The sequence below is a fragment of the Sciurus carolinensis genome, chromosome 1 (genome assembly GCF_902686445.1).
Source record: "Sciurus carolinensis chromosome 1, mSciCar1.2, whole genome shotgun sequence".
NCBI classification, from domain to species: domain Eukaryota; kingdom Metazoa; phylum Chordata; class Mammalia; order Rodentia; family Sciuridae; genus Sciurus; species Sciurus carolinensis.
The window spans coordinates 177700684-177716457 of record NC_062213.1 but is presented as its reverse complement, the minus strand read 5'-3'; the positions used below and the strand labels follow the sequence as shown (position 1 = coordinate 177716457).

Below are 15774 nucleotides of genomic sequence, written 5' to 3'. Positions count from 1 at the left end.
ACCCAGGCACAGGTGGGAGACAGCAGGTAGAGGCCTGGGCAAGACCGGGACAGAAAGATGGTCCTTCAACAGTGCTGGGGAGAGGAGTGGGAGAGGTGGTGGTCTTGAGGAGCCAGTGCTGGAGAACCCTGACATTAGTGCTGTGTGCACCCACCTTGTCCTGGCCCTTCTGTCTCTGTGCATCTGACCTGGGCCAGAAACACCTAGCTGTAGTCTCTGCTCTGCTATTCGTTAGGTCTGTGACTTAGTGGGACAAATTGCTCTATCGCAGGAGCCTTACTTTCCCCGTGAAATGGTTCCCCAGTCTTTGCACTACCACAGGTGTCATGGAGCGATGGAGGAGGATGGTCTAAGACCTTCACAGAGAAGCCAGCACAGGCAGGCAGCTGACACAGCCCTGCCATGTCCCCTGTGCTCTGGGCTCCCTGTCCTCATCACCCCCGTCCTGGGAACCAGCGCTGGACTTATCAGAGAGCCAAACTTCTGTCAGCCCCACCCCAGCTGGCCAGTTAATGAGTGACCAGGGCGCCAGAGCTTGGCCTATAAAGAGCTGCTAACCAGGGAAGCAGGTGGGAGCCAGGTGAACAGCGGCAGCTGGAACACAGAGGGACAGAGATGGGCAGCAGAACTGGGTTGGGGCGCCTGCTGGGGGCAGCTGTGGTCCTCCTGTTTCTGCTGCAGAGCACACAGTCAGTCCACATCAAGGTGAGTTCCTCTGGTCAACTCAGAGTTGGCATTATTTGCCATGTCAGTTCAAGGACAGTGACCTGTTAGTGATGGTGTCCCAGAACCAGGACCCCCCAGGGGAATGTCAGATGACAGAGCTGAGGCTCAGATGGAGAAGAGGAAGGTGGCCAGTCTAGAACCTTCCTAACATCCATGACTTGACCCACTGTGTTTCGAAGCCCTGTGTAGGCCTGGCCAGCCTCTCATAGCCAGTGGCCTAGTGGGGTGCAAAGGGCTGTTCCCTCCACCCCGGTTGCTCTTTGAATGTGGCCTGGACTTTGCATGAAGACAGGGAAGGGTCCAGAAGACCTGCATGATCTAAGTGCCTGCCCCTGGTCCAAGGCCTGACACCCTCCCATCTCCCCAATGTCCACCCCCAGTACCGAGGCTTCCAGGTCCAGCTGGAATCAGTGAAGAAGCTGAGTGACCTGGAGGGGCAGTGGGAGCCCAGCCCTCACCTGCAACCCCAGAGCCGCCTGCCCCCTGTGTGCCACCACCCAGCCCTGCCCCAGGACCTCCAGCCAGTCTGCACCTCCCAGGAAGCTGCCAGCATCTTCAAGACCTTGAGTAGGTGCCCCCACCCCTGCCAGTCTTCCTCCCCTCGTTCTGTTTCCTCCATCACCCCGGCTCCTCCTCCACAGGGTCTTTCTGTTAAGCTCCCATGGCTACAGGGAGGGAGGTTCAAGTACCCAAGCCCCCCTCCCCAGGGCTGCCCCCATCTGGACACAGCAAGTGAGACAGGCCTTCGCAGGTCGGAGGGAGGAGAGCCCAGGGAACAGACACCTAAACACACAGAGAGTGAGTGGAAAGCAGCAGAGGAAGAGCACAGTCCCCACATCTGTTGGGACAAGGGTCCAAAAGGCTTCCAAGGGGAGGTGGTGGCTGAGCTGGCAGCAGAGGGCAGGGCACAGTGCCTGGCAGGCATTTTGCTGAGCCTGCTCTGTGCCGGGACGCATGTCCCTTCTTTGCCTGCTTCTCTCCTTCAATACCCTTGGAAGGTTGAGGTGTCCAGGGAACAGACAAGAAAAGGACGCAGAGCAGAGTGCCCTGCCCAGTCCCTGCTGGGAAGGGGAGCACCTGGGACGGGGACCCAGGCCCTCGCTCTGCTTCTGGGTGTCCCTGCACCTCCTCTGTGAAGAAGATGCCAGCCCCCCCCCCCAGCCCTCTCTGCAGTCCGTCCAGCAGCTCCCCAGTGACCTTGGTTCAGGTTCAGGCTCAGCTTCAGCTGACCGTCTTTCTTCCCTGCTCAGGGACCATTGCCAACGATGACTGTGAGCTGTGTGTGAATGTCGCCTGCACTGGCTGCCGCTGAGCTGGCCCTGGGGGCCCTGAGCTCACCCTGGACACCTGGCCCCCACACTCAAGCAGAGGCTCCTGGCCGCCACAGTCACCACTGCCCTCCCAGGACAGAGCAGCGGGATCAGGTGCAAAGCAATGGGACACCAGGTTGAGGGATGTTTGCCCCCCAGGAAGCCCTGCTCCTGAATAAACACTCCACTCACACAGAGCCACGTGTCTGTCTGTCCATTGGAGCATCTTGGGAAGCTGAGAGGGCTGAGGGCAAGGTTGGACTGAAGATAACAGGCAGAACTTCCCAAAATCCAAGAGCTGATTCATTAAGCCCCATATCATAGATGAAGGAGCAAGGCTCAGGTGGAGAGTCACATGAGCTCACAGAGCAACCCAGGCTTGTGAGACCCCAGGCTGAGCTCAAGGACCCCAGCTTCAGAGCCAGCTTCTGTATGCCTGACGGAGGTGAGGACAAGTGGGAGGAGGCATGGGGGCAGGTCACCGGGTGCCCCTCCCAGGCCCACAGGACTGGCTTGGCTGGTGGCCTTCGCCTTCATCCTCTCTTTCCTGAGCTCCCACTCTGCTCTTGGTCTCCTGGGGACCTTCTGGCCAGCTCCAGCTGGAAGACCTTCCCTTCCCCTCCCCAGTCTAGTGGCTCCAAGAAGTACCAACAGTAGCCAACTTTATTGAGCATTTGCTATATCCTGGGCACCATTAAACTCTTGACACATGCAACTCACCACGGGCAGGTGAAGAAGATACTGTTGTTTCCTCCCATCTCCTTTACCCATCAGGAGAGTAGGCACAGAGAAATACTGAGCCCGCCTGGGACCAGAGACTTGGCAAAGTGGCCAAGCAGGTTCTTCCCGGGATGTCTGGGCCACAGTCTGTGTTCTGACCCCGCCATCCCTGCCTTTCCGTGTTGCCAGCCCACTGCCGATGATGCTGAAGGCAGGGACCAGTGCAGTCACCACCACCTCCCACCAGCTTTCAGGGCCTTGGCTAAAGCCAGGGGCCATGCTAGGAGTCCCTGGGAGCAGTTAAGCCAAGAGCTGTGCTGGGAATTTCTGGTAGTGGGGCCCTTCCAGAGTGAACTCCATCTTGTCCTCCATCCAGGGAGGAGGGAAGCCAGATACAAGGGACCTCTAAAAGCTCCCCAAGGCCAAGGTGACTCCCTAGTCAGCTGCCCAACCTGACTGCCCAGTCCTTCTCATGAATATTGCAGCCTCCCAGGCTCCAGCCTCTTCCTCTCCCTCCTCCAGGGGTGAGACTGACTGAGGCCCTTTGCAAGGCCTGCTGCAGCCATCTAGGCCCCTACTTCTCACCCTCTACCATCACTCAGGCCAGGCCAAAGCTTCCTTCTTGGCCTTGTAACCTGTAGGCCCTCCATGCTCCTTATCTTGCTGTGGCTCCCCAGTTCCCCCTTTCAAGTCTAACTTGAGCCCAGACACCATCTGGATGCAAGTGCCACTCTTCCCTATAGCTCACCTGGTGGAGATGTGAAGGGAACATGGAGCATCCCTCACGCACAGGCACAAGGCTGTGCTGCTGCTGGAAACAGAACAGCAGCACCCACAAAGCACTCTCAGTGGCCCAGCAGAGCTTTGTTTTCCTTTCCCTTTCCCCCTCCCCTCCCCCTCCTCTTCCTCCTTGTTTTTACAATGCCCCCAACTCCTCCCCCACTCCAGTCCCTGGTGACCACCCTTCTACTCTTGGCATGGATGAGGTAGATTTCTCGTGGCTTCCACCTGAAGTGAGGCCATGCAGAGTTCGACTTTCTGCGCCTGGCTTGTCTCACTTAGCACAGTTTTCTGCAGGCTTAGCTATACCATCTCGGATGACAGAATCAATCAAGCTTGCTTGCTTTCTTTTTTAATGCTGTGTGTTAGTCAACAAAATACCCAATCTAGGAGGAAAGGTTAATTTGGACTCATGGTTTCAGAGGTTTCAGCCCATGGTTGGCTGGTTCTGAGATAGAACATCAGGGTGGAAGGGTGTGGCAGAGGAAAACTACACTACATAGCAGCCTTGAAAAGGAGAATGGGGAAAAGGGACCAGGGATAAGAGAAACCCTCCCAGGGTACACCCCCGTGACCCACTTCCTCCAACCAGGTCCCACTGTCTACAGTTTCCAACACCTCCTGCTATTGCCATCAAATTATTAATCTGTGATAGTTGAGGTCAGAGCTGTCATGATACAATTACTTGCCAGGGGCCCCACCTCTGAACATCGCTGCACTGGGAACAAAGTCATCAACCCCTGACTCTTTGGGGGACTTTCTAGATTCAAACCATAACAGGCTGAATCACACTCCATTGTGTGTGTGTGTGTGTGTGTGTGTGTCCCACACTTTCTTCATTCCACGCCTTGGCTATTGTGAATGAAGCTGCAATGAACATGAGAGTGAAGACACCTTTTGGACATACTGATTTCTTACCTTTTTCCCAGAAGTGAAATTGCAGGATCCATATGGTAGTTCTCATTTTAATTAGAGGAAAGATTTCCCAACCATTGCAGGGCTAATGGCTGCATTCATTTACATTCCTACCAACAGGGTACAGGGGTCTCTTTCTGCTACATCCTTGCCAACGTTTGCTATCTTTTGGAATGAAAGGAATATATAATGCCATTCTTAAAGATGTGAGGTGGTATCGCATGGTTTAGTAACGTTTCTCTAGCGATTGGTGATATTGAGTACCTTTTCATGTACCTGATGGCAGTTCATTTATCTTATTTTGAGAAATGTCTTCTCAGGTCCTTTGACCACTTTAACTTTGGATTTCTGGTTTTCTTGTTACTGAGTTGTGTTCTTATGTCTCCTGGCTAAAATCCCTCATTTTCTCCATTCCGTAGGTGTCTCTTATTCTGTGGAGTATTTCCTTAGCTCTGTAGAACCTTTTTGTTTTGATGCCATCCTGTTTGTCTGTTTTTGGTTTCGTTGCCTTTGTTTTTGGAGTCATATTCAAAACCAATGCCAAGAATTTCCCCCCTCCCTATCTTTTCTTCTGGTAGTTCTACAATTCAGGTCTTATACTTAAGTCTTTTTTTATCCATTTGAGTTGATTTTTGTATATGGAATGAAATTATTCTCCTGCATATGGATATCCAGTTCAAGTTTTTCTAGAACAATTTATTAGACAATTATTATGTGATTTTGGTACTTCTGTCAAAGATCAGTTGTAGACTTATTTCTAGACTCTATTCTGTTTCATTAGTTCATATGTTTGGTGTGTGTGTGTGTGTTGATCAGTATTATGCCATTTTTATTACTATAGTTTTGTAAATTTTGAGATCAGATAATGTGATACATCCAGTTTTGGTTGTTTTTTGTTTTTTTGTTTTTTTTGCTTGAGATTCCTTGACTTTTGTGGGTCTTCTGTGCATCCATATGAATTTCAGGATTTTTTTTTTCTATTTCAGTGAAAAATGTCATTGGAATTTTGATAAGGATTGCACTGACTCTGTAGATTGCTTTTGGTAGTATGGACAGTTTCAAAATATTAATTCTTTCAATCCATCAACATGGGATATCTTTCCATTTATTGATGTTTTCAATTTCCTTCATTAATATTTTGTATTTTTCAGTGCACAATTCTTTTGCCTCCTTTCTTAAATTATTCCTAGGTTTTGTTGTTGTAAATAGTATTTCCTTGATTTGTTTTTTTGGATAATTCATTGTTTTTTTTTTTTTTTTTTTTTACGTTTACATAGGGTAATGATGTTTATTATATTTTTCCCCTCCCCCCCACCCCTCCCACCCCTCCCACCCCTCCCACCCCTCTTTTCCCTCTACACAGTCCTTCTTTCCTTCATTCTTACTGCTCTGGATAATTCATTGTTAACATATAGAAATGCTACTGATTTTTGTTGTTGTTGTTGTTGTTGTTCTTGGTACCATGGATTGAACCCAGGAGCACTTAACTACTGAGCCATGTCCCCAGCCCTTTTTTATATTTTATTTAGAGATAGGATCTTGCTAAGTTACTTAGGGTCTCACTGAATTGCTGAGGCTGGCTTTGAATTTGCAATCCTCCTGCCTCCGCCTCCAAAACCACTAGTATTATAGGTGTGCACCACCGCACCAAGCAATGCTATTGATTTTTGTATGTTAATTTTTGTATGTGCAACTTGTCTACTAGTTCTAAGAAGGTTTTTGTTTTTGTTTTTTTTTTTTTTTGGTGAAGTCTTTGGGGTTTTCTGTATATAAGATCAGGTCTTCTACAGAGACAATTCAACTTCTTCTTTTCTGAGTTGCATGCCTTTTATTTATTTTTTTTTCTGACCTAATTTCTCTTGCTAGAATTTTCATTACTATGTTGAAAAGAAGTAAGAAGAATGGGCATCCTTGTTTTAGTCCTGATCTTAGAAGAAAAGCTTTTGATATTTTTTATGAGTCTTCTTCCTTTTTTCCCTCCTAAGTCTAGCTAAAGGTTTGTCAATTTTTTCATCTTTCTAAAGATTAACTTGGTTTTGTTAATTTTTCTATTGTTTTTCTAGTCTATTTCATTTACTTCTATTCTGATTTTATTATTTCCTTCCTTCTACTAATTTTGGTCTAAGTTAGTAGAAGTTCTTCTTTACTAGTAGCTATTATTCTAGTTCCTCAAGGTGTAATATTAGATTGCTTATTTGAAATCTTTTTCTATGTAGGAATTTAGTGCCATAAACTTCCCTCTTTGAACTGCTTTTGCTACACCCCATAATTTTTGGTATTTGGTGTTTTTATTTTTGTATGTCCGAAGATATCTTTCAGTTTTCCTCTTAATTTCTTCTTTGACCTGTTGGTTGCTGAAGATTGATGGAGTTTTAAAAACTTTTCCAGTATTACTTCATCTCATCTTCACTCAACTCCATAAAACAGGGATTCTTGCTATCCCATTTTAGAGACAAGGAAACTGAGGAGTAAACTACCCAATGTCACACAACTATAACAAGCAAAGCCAGGATTAATTGCCAGAGAGTCTGACTCCAGAGTTCAAGCATTAAATGGTTCTACCCACCACACATCTCATCAACTCTCCCAGCCACCTTGGGAGGCAGGATCTGTTCTCATCCTCATTTCCAGATGAGGAAACCAAGTTTCAGAGAGGGACACACAGCTCGTGAATGACATGTTCAGGCTCAAACCCAATCCTGACTGCCTCCCAGGCTCCACACTGTCAGGGCAGAACTATTCCAGTACCTCTGTGTGTATGTGAGTCCACCATCCTCACCTTCTGGAAATTTCTCTTCCTTCCTCTTCTACATTGGTTTTAAAGTTCCATCCATTCGGATGTAAATCCTCAAGGGCTAATGAAAACATATTTCACAAAGGCTACCCTGACCTCAGCTAGAAGAGATGTCATCCGCTGAATACCACAGATCATGGGAATCCGACCTGAATGTCTCTGTGGCACTTCCTCTCTACCCTGCAACCCAAGGAAGACCCTGGTGATCTCTTTCCTTGTTCCCTCTCCCTTCACTAACTGGCCTTACTTCCTTTTCTAAGGTCACATAGCATGTTGAGGGCTCGGGTCTGGAGCCCAGGGCTGGAACCACCTTGTGCTAGCTTCCCCCCTGCCCTGGCCTATCCCCTGTGATGGTCATGTGGGCAGACTTCACCCTGCGTGGGACTGGAGAGACTTCCCCAGACACAGCACAACAGGGTAGACAGAGTCGTGCAAGGAGCGTGGGAAATCAAAGTGCACAGGGAGCACCAAGGACAGAGTGGGAGCCCTAGGACTCTTGTTGGGGCAATCAACGAGACAGCTTGAGGAGAGGCCATGGAGGGCTGCCTTGGAGCCTGGGCAGTTTGTCGGGGTTGCGTAAGGACCCCTGGCCCTAGGTGGAGCCTGGCCAAGATGGCGCCTGGCAAGCTGCCAGTGCAGTTGAAAAACTGCTATTCTGCACGTATACAACTAACTTCACCTTGAGGAAGTCTCAGTAATTGGTCAAGGCCTCTGCATGATTCTTGCGTGATTCTTAGGTGCTTCAAGTTATACCCATATACGTCTATCTTTTCCCCACATATCGTAAATATTCTAATTAGTTGATATAACCTATATAAGTGACAATAACTTCCCAGAAAGAGGAAGAAATAAAAAGAAGAATCAGCTGTTAATAGGGAAGTTTGCCACCCATCACGTCTCCGGGTCGTTCTTGCTGGCGGGAGCGACAAGTGGTGCTGAAGCCCCGGGAATCTTACGTGCCGCGGAGAGGTGAGTGAGGTGAGCAACGGATCGGTGAAAGTGTGCACCCAGATCTGTCAGTGGACAGGGAGGTTTCCTAGAGACGATAATATTGTGATTGTGATAAAGTTCCTAGGAACGAGAGGTGAAAGTTTCCTCAAAAAATGGGGAACGAGGTTGCTAGATATAGAATGGAAGGTCCCTTGAAAGAAATTCTTAAAGCTAACGGCACTTCCTTAAAGACAAACTGCTTGGGCATTTTTAAAGCAGGTAGAGGAGATTTCACCTTGGTTTCTGGAAGAAGGATTGTTAACTATCCCACAGTGGGAACACCCGGGGGAAGATTTAAAGCGCTGTCCGGTAACGCTCCCAGGGACGTTAGCAGTTTGGTCATTAGTCAGAACTTGTTTGCGTTCCCCTCGGGAGGCTTTACAAAAGGCAGTTGCGCAGGGAGAGGAAGTGTTAGAAAAGGTAAAAGAAGAGTCACAAAAGGGCTCTGTTAGCGCTCAGTCAGATTCTGATGAGAGCGAAGAGGGACTCTCAGAGATGGAGTTAAATAAAATTAGTAAAGAAACAAAGTGTTCTCAAGCTGGTTCAATTAGTCAACAGGCATTAAGGGAATTGGAGGGCATAGGGCAGCAGCTAGAAGACAAAAAAAAAAAAAAAAAAGGCGTTACAAAAAAAAAAAAAAAAAAGAGTTACTCAAAAGAGTTGAGCTTACAAAAATATGCAGTGGCGCAGTGGGAAAAAAAAAAAAAAAAAAAAAAAAAAAAAAAAAAAAAAAGGGAGAAAGTACAAATAAAACCACAAACAGAGCACAAAGAGAAAAATCAGTTTAGGGGAGGGTCCCCCTAGGCAGAGAGCTCAGCAGCTCCATTCCTTAAAAGTAGTAAAAAATAATGTTTTCTGATTTTCTGCATTCAAACCTAACCTGATTTCTCAACCAGGCAAAAAAGGGGTTAAAAAGTCCTGGGTGATCCTCCCTCCCCCTGCCACATTGGAATGTAACTACAGCGTCTCAAGGAGAAAAGGGGGGTAACCTAAAGATAAGAAGAAAAGAAGAAAAAAAAAAAAAAATGTCCGTTTTAACTCCTGGGCCGCTACAAAAAACTAACTTATTCTTCAGGATTCTTGTTTTGTTTTTTCTTTAATGCTGTATTTTTGAGCTCATAATTTTGATCCTACATACCTAGGTTAATGATTTTATTTTTGATCAGTTCTATTTTTATTCAACTGAAGTTTTTTAAACAGCTGTTTCATTGCAATGAACATTTACCTATAAATTACAAGGCCTTTGATTTTGTGTTATTTGTATGTCGTACTGTCTGGTGTTATGTCTTATCTGCATCAAAACTGAGAGCTCTTAAAATTAAAATTTAAAAATGGATCCAAATACTTTTATTCACATGATTTAAAAAGGTTCAATTTAAATTGGGTAAACTAATAAAAGTAAAATATTTTTAAAAATAACTTGCAAGTTTCCAGGTGGTCAAACTAATGAAATGTTAATGTTAAACAATGTCTAATATCAATTGCTTCTAGGACTTTTCTTCAACAGGAAAGAGGCAGCAGATCCTGTTCAGGACACTTGTCTGATATCTTGGTTTTTATAAAATAAATAAATTGGAGTTAACATGTATGGGATTACTCAAATGTGTTTGTAGAGACGTCTGGTTAATTTACAAAGTTAAAATGCTAATTGTTAAATAACATCAAGTACTTTTAACTCCTCAAATTCCATGGGGTATCATACTTAAACATTATTGGTGTTTTCATAGGTTGGTAAATAAAAAGGGGTTAAACTTGCTTTGTGCCATCACTAAACTAAAAACAAGGTTACTAAAAGTTATGTCCTAACAAGTGGAATTCTATATATAAAGGGTCCCAAAAGTTTCAACTGTGTTTCAATTAAGGGTACTATAAACAACAAAATATTTAATCTTATTAAAATAGGGTGATTTATCTAAATTCAGAAATTTCATAAGAGTTGTTTCAAAATGTGAACAAAAAGGTGTCAACAGATAAAAATAAATAAATAAATAAATAAAAGGTTCTGGGTATAAAAATATATTTAGTAAAAGGTAAAAGAAAATGTTTCTGGATAAAAAAGTCTGTGTGTAACAAAGGGCAAGTTTCAACAAGTCTGTGTGTAACTAAGTTGGTTGTGTGTATGTAAAACAGCTAAAGCTATTTAAGGTTTTTCCTAAGGTAAAATACTAATGTTCTGATATAAGCCAAAGTTCAATCTATAGGGTAAAATGACATGGTAAAATGACAAGGATTTCTTAGAAACACTAAATTACTCTTAACTTTGTGTCTCTTAAGTTTTATTCTTTAGAACAATTGTCTTAAAAATAGGGGTTTATACAATTATGGTTAAACAACTGTTAAAGATTGTACTACGTTATAAAGTCTAAATTTTTCTTTAAAAACTAAAATTGGTAAGAACCAATTCCTCACTAAAATTAAAATAACTCTAACCACAGATGTACCTTATAACCCACAAAAACAAGGTATTGTTGAACATACACATCTCACCCTCAAAAATGTTCTTTATAAACAAAAAGGGGGAATAGAGGAGACCTTCAGGTCCCCTAAAGATAAACTTTCTCTTTGTCTCTTTGTTTGGGGTTTTTTAACTCTGGGTAATAAGGGTAACTCGGTGCTTTACTGGAGCTGTGGCTCAGTTTGTGTGTTTCCACGGAATAAACTAACTTACTACCTCTTTTTAGTCTCTTAGGAGGAACAGTTCAACTATGTAACAAAACAACTGCTTCTTTCAATTGTACTTTAGATTTGTGCTAAAATGCTTCTAGGTTCCTGCTGGCAGACTTAATGTGTGTTCCTACCTTCCTACCAGTCCCAGTCTCTGTTACAGATGCAAAATTGCCAGTGTTACTATCAAGAAACAGGAGAGAATTTGACATCACAGCGGCTATGGTCACTGCAATAGTGGTTTCTGCAACAGCAGCACTAGCAACTGCCATACCTACAGCAACAGCAGTCAATCACTTGGCCGAAAATATAGCTGCAGCCTTACAGACTAAAGAGACCCTAAACCAACATCTAACAGCAGGCATACTCCTTATGAACCAGCGAGTGGACTTACTTCAAGAACAAATGGACATTTTGCAGGAACTGTTAAGCGTAGGATGCATTTATCACCTAAGAGGACTTTGTGTTACACCCATAGCTTATCATAACTTCAGCTATGCAGCAAATTTGTCTAGAATCTTGTCTGCTCAGCTACGTACCAACTGGTCTTATGAATTTGATAATCTTACTGCTATTCTTAGATCTCAAATTGTTAGCCTTAATGCTACTAGAGTTGATGTAGCTCCAATGTCTGAAGTGTTAAATTGGTTATCCTCCTCTTTCAGTTTTATTAAGCAGTGGGCTGGTATGGGAGCATTATGCATGCTTATGATCATTGCTGTTATCTTCCTCTCACGCACTATCATGCGTGTGCGTCAGAGTCAAGCGAGAGATCGTATCATCTTCCATCAGGCCATGGCTGCCCTAGAGGCCGGCAGCTCCCCACAAGTGTGGCTCGCGAGGCTGGACCATTGACCAGATGGGTAAGGTAGTAGGTAACTCCGTACCGACCTAAGACAGGAGCTGTAGCATGCTCTGCAGTTATCCGATGACGGGTAAGGACGGTAGTTGACCACTCCGCCTAAGACAGGCTTGGTCCCGAGCTTTTCTTTTAAAAGAAAAAAGGGGGAACTGTCGGGGTTGCGTAAGGACCCCTGGCCCTAGGTGGAGCCTGGCCAAGATGGCGCCTGGCAAGCTGCCAGTGCAGTTGAAAAACTGCTATTCTGCACGTATACAACTAACTTCACCTTGAGGAAGTCTCAGTAATTGGTCAAGGCCTCTGCATGATTCTTGCGTGATTCTTAGGTGCTTCAAGTTATACCCATATACGTCTATCTTTTCCCCACATATCGTAAATATTCTAATTAGTTGATATAACCTATATAAGTGACAATAACTTCCCAGAAAGAGGAAGAAATAAAAAGAAGAATCAGCTGTTAATAGGGAAGTTTGCCACCCATCACGTCTCCGGGTCGTTCTTGCTGGCGGGAGCGACAGCAGTTCACCTGCACAGGGGTGCAGGAAGAGGGTCAGGGCAGAGGTGAGGAGAGCAAAGGAGATGGCCATAGATGGTGAGGGCAGTCAGAGGGAGCCGAGTCTGGGTGCCTTGAATATAAAGAGCTTGACACTGATCTCATAGATCAGCCAGCTGTGTAGGCCATCCTAGCCAGTTCAGACAGGTCCCCGTGCCCACATGTGGCTTTGTGATTTTGGCACTCCCAGGAGTTGTGAAAGAACAGCAGTGGTTCCATACTCCGAAGTGATGGTCTAGAGATTCATGTCCCCTCTGTACCTGTGTGTGGTGGCAGTCCCAAGCAGGGGATAGCTTAGCAGGGAGAATGGGGTCCTTCCACTTTGGCAAGCTAAACCCCGAGTTTCCCAGGGTAGGATAGGCATCCACAAACCTGGATGATGGCTAGACTTGTGGGCGAGGCAAGGAATGAAGGCAACACCAGAAGGACTCTGGAATCTGGTTTATTGGCCAAGTGTTGACTGGATCTCCAGCCCCCCAGCCCCTCTCTGGGCTGCTCTCTCCTCACACCCCACCCCCACCCCAATTCTGGGGCAGGGCACATTGTGCAGCTAGGAGTGGACATATCACAGGCCACCCTGCCAGCAGGAGAAAGGGCTTCCCTGCAGGGTTGGGGAGAGCGCAGCGAGCACCCTAGCATCCAGCACAGGCAGCGTAGGCACAGATCTCACATGTGCTCGGGTCCTGAGCGATGGCCTCTGGACAGGAGAGATGGGGCCTGATGAGAGCCAGCTTTCCCTCCCGCGAGGCCCCTGCCTCCCTCCAGCCACAGCTTGGACATCAGCTACCCCAGTCCCCAGGAGAGGCCTGACAAGCCTGGCCTCTCTGACCCACGCAGGACTTTCCATCCAAAACAGGGCATGTGGACCACTGGAACTGTCCAATCAGAGTGGAGCTTCTACCCAGAAAGGAGCTAACACTAGGACCAGCCGTGGGGGCACTCAGCACTACCTACCAACCCTTCCGTCTGAACAAGATCTTCCTATGTCTTGTCAGTGACAACTTGGAACTAATCATAGCAGCGAGCCCAACAGACCCACCAATTAGAACCCAGCCTCTTCTCCGAACCCCAACCATAGAACTTCTCTTCCTCAAGAGAATCCCCATCGGTCAGAGAATTCCCCAGCCCAGCCTTCCCAGAGGAGGCCGCTCACCCAGCCTCTGCAGGATCTCCTCCGCGTTGGGCTCCTTGCAGACAGGCCTGAGTTCTTCTGGGAACGCGGAGTGGCTACAGAGCGCGGGAGCCACAAGGTTCCTGCGGTTCCCAATCTTAGGCTCTGGGAAATCCTGGAGGTCTTTAAGTTTCTTCACTGACTCCAGGGGAAAGGAGAAGTCTCCATCCTGAGAAAGACAGCCGGAGCGTGAGGGCAGGCTGCAGCTTCCTGGCGTGACCCCAACCCTGCAGTCGCAGCTCCGTGGCACGTGAGTGGTGTGCCTGGGAAAGAGACGCTCCAGTGGGCCAGTAGGGGTAAGAGCTGGCGCCTGCACTGCTGGCTTTGCTCTGAGACCCTGGCCACTCAGGAGGCCTCAGGTTCAGCTTGCTCTTATGAGTAATGAAGAAAATGGACACAGAGCACGGGGGACACAGCAGGCGCCTGAGGAGGAGTTGGTGCGCTGATTTTAGGGAGAGGAGCAGGGGGACTCAGGCACCCTAGCTCCACACAGCCATGCACAGGCTGCCTTCCCCTGCCAGAGACGTACGGCTGCTCACTGGGCCCCCATCTCCAGCCCGCAGCCTGGTTTTTTTTTTTTTTTTTTTAAGAGACTCTAGGAGTCTCTCATAGCAAGCAGAACCCCCAACTGGATGCCACCCTGCTTGGCACCGTCCCAGGTAGTCACAACCATCCAGCTGGACCTCTGGAGTGTCCTCACAGTTCCAGATGGATGCTCCAGCTGAGCACAGGACTGCAGAGCAAGACCTGGGTTTGAATCCAGCTTTTTCATTTCTCAGCTGACACCTCTTTTATAGAACTTCTCTGGGGCTCAGTTTCCTTCCCCTGTAAAACGGAGCTACAGACAATCTCCTCCCAGGGTGCTGGTGGGGCCTCAGCGAGAAACCTGGGGAGGCACCGTTACTGGCGGGCATCCCATCACTCACCTCTCTCACACCGTTTTCTCTCCTACCTGGGTTCTTTCTGCTCCAGGTTTGAAGCGAAAGGTATGTGTGTCTGGCAGGACTGGGAAGGGGGCTCCCCAAGGAAGTGCAAGCCTCGAATCACACCTCCACTCCAGCCCCAAGGACAGTGTGCGCTCTCAGGGGCCAGGTAGGGATGGGGCTTACCTGCACCGTGACGCCCCCTGCCAGAGCGGCCCAGGCTCCCAGGAGGCACAGCGCCGAGAGCAGGAAGGTGTTCATGGCAGCAGTTCTCTCAGCCCTGGCCTGAGGAGCAGCCCGTCTGGCTGTCACAGCAAACAGTGGGGCTTTTAAAGAGGTCAGGGTTACTGAATAACCCTGAGCTTGTGTCAGTGTCTCATCTGCTGCCTGTCAGGCCTCATCAGATAAGGTTCAAGGCAGCCCTGGGAGATAAGAGATCAACCCGGGCCTGGCAGAGCCCCGGCCCCTCCCAGGGCACCACTTTGACCCACAGGCAGACTGAGTCGGGCCCTGTGCTGTGGGGTGGGGCCTGCAGACCCAGCCCTACCCTTGAGGAGGAAAGCCGGGACCCAGACATTGACGACACTCAGGGCCATTAGGGTGGGGGCAACAGGGCTACGATGGGGGTGGGGTGCAGGGAGGGGCCACCTCACAACAGGGACGGGCAGTTTAGGAGTGTTTCCCAAGGAGGTGGTACCAGCACTGAGGCCAGGAGAATGGGGCTGGGGTGGGGGGCCTCTCTGAGGTGGGATGGGGTAGAGGGTCATTTCGTGCAGAGGGCGTTGTTTCTGGGACAAGCAGGGAGGTAAGAGAGGCCGAGGATATTCAGGGAAATGTAAGTCGGCCTGGGAAGGGGAGTGGTTGGGGCGTAATGACTAAATGGCCCATCTGAGGTCTTGGACTAAGGAGGGGCTCGGCTCTGCCACCCCCAGGCTTGTGTTTGAATGTACCTACTGCCCCATTTGGATGTGTGTGACCTGGGCAGATTAGACCTTTCCTGACTCTAATTGTCCCAGTGTCCTTTGTAGGGACCAATAAGAATACCTACCTTGTGGGCCGGTGTTAAGGTTTTGAGGGTTAGATGAGGCTTTCAATGTCTAGCCCAATGCCTGGTACACAGGAAGCACTCAGCAGAGGGTCATTGGTTACACCGTTATCAGCGGCAGATCCTGGTCCCCACTGCCCGCTCTGTGTCACCTGCCTAAGCTACAACCTGTCTCTTCCTGTGCTGGCCCCTTGATCCTGCCGGCCCTGCAGCCTCAGAGTGCCCTCACCCGATCTCCTCCTGATGGGATTGCTGCCCTTCCACAGGCGGTACAGGGTGGGACTGCTTGATGTGTCCTGTGCACCCCCAATCTGATCCCTTGGG

General features: G+C 47.8%; 2 protein-coding genes across 2 annotated transcripts; one reads left to right on the top strand and one right to left on the bottom strand.

Annotated features, from left to right (window-relative positions):
* The first annotated feature begins 584 nt into the window (after positions 1-584).
* On the top strand, positions 585-2173 carry Guca2b (guanylate cyclase activator 2B). The gene is made up of 3 exons (XM_047538312.1): positions 585-705; positions 1107-1293; positions 1977-2173. The coding sequence occupies exons 1-3, from the start codon at positions 616-618 to the stop codon at positions 2036-2038; spliced, it is 339 nt and encodes a 112-aa protein (XP_047394268.1). The 5' UTR covers positions 585-615; the 3' UTR covers positions 2039-2173.
* Positions 2174-12749: 10576 nt separating this feature from the next.
* Guca2a (guanylate cyclase activator 2A) lies at positions 12750-14807 on the bottom strand. The gene is made up of 3 exons (XM_047525042.1): positions 14592-14807; positions 13465-13651; positions 12750-13008 (listed from the first exon to the last, which is right to left on the bottom strand). Exons 1-3 carry the CDS (start codon positions 14664-14666, stop codon positions 12944-12946), a joined length of 327 nt encoding a protein of 108 aa, XP_047380998.1. The 5' UTR covers positions 14667-14807; the 3' UTR covers positions 12750-12943.
* Between the last annotated feature and the right edge of the window lie 967 nt (positions 14808-15774).

Excerpts from the sequence above, each read along its gene's own strand:
- Guca2b (XM_047538312.1), top strand. The coding sequence starts at position 616 with ATGGGCAGCAGAACTGGGTTGGGGCGCCTGCTGGGGGCAGCTGTGGTC. Across the intron at positions 706-1,106 it reads CACAGTCAGTCCACATCAAG|TACCGAGGCTTCCAGGTCCA; the intron begins GTGAGTTCCTCT and ends GTCCACCCCCAG. Across the intron at positions 1,294-1,976 it reads CAGCATCTTCAAGACCTTGA|GGACCATTGCCAACGATGAC; the intron begins GTAGGTGCCCCC and ends TTCCCTGCTCAG.
- Guca2a (XM_047525042.1), bottom strand. The coding sequence starts at position 14,666 with ATGAACACCTTCCTGCTCTCGGCGCTGTGCCTCCTGGGAGCCTGGGCC. Across the intron at positions 13,652-14,591 it reads CAGGGGGCGTCACGGTGCAG|GATGGAGACTTCTCCTTTCC; the intron begins GTAAGCCCCATC and ends TGTCTTTCTCAG. Across the intron at positions 13,009-13,464 it reads GGAGATCCTGCAGAGGCTGG|AGGCCATCGCTCAGGACCCG; the intron begins GTGAGCGGCCTC and ends TCTCCTGTCCAG.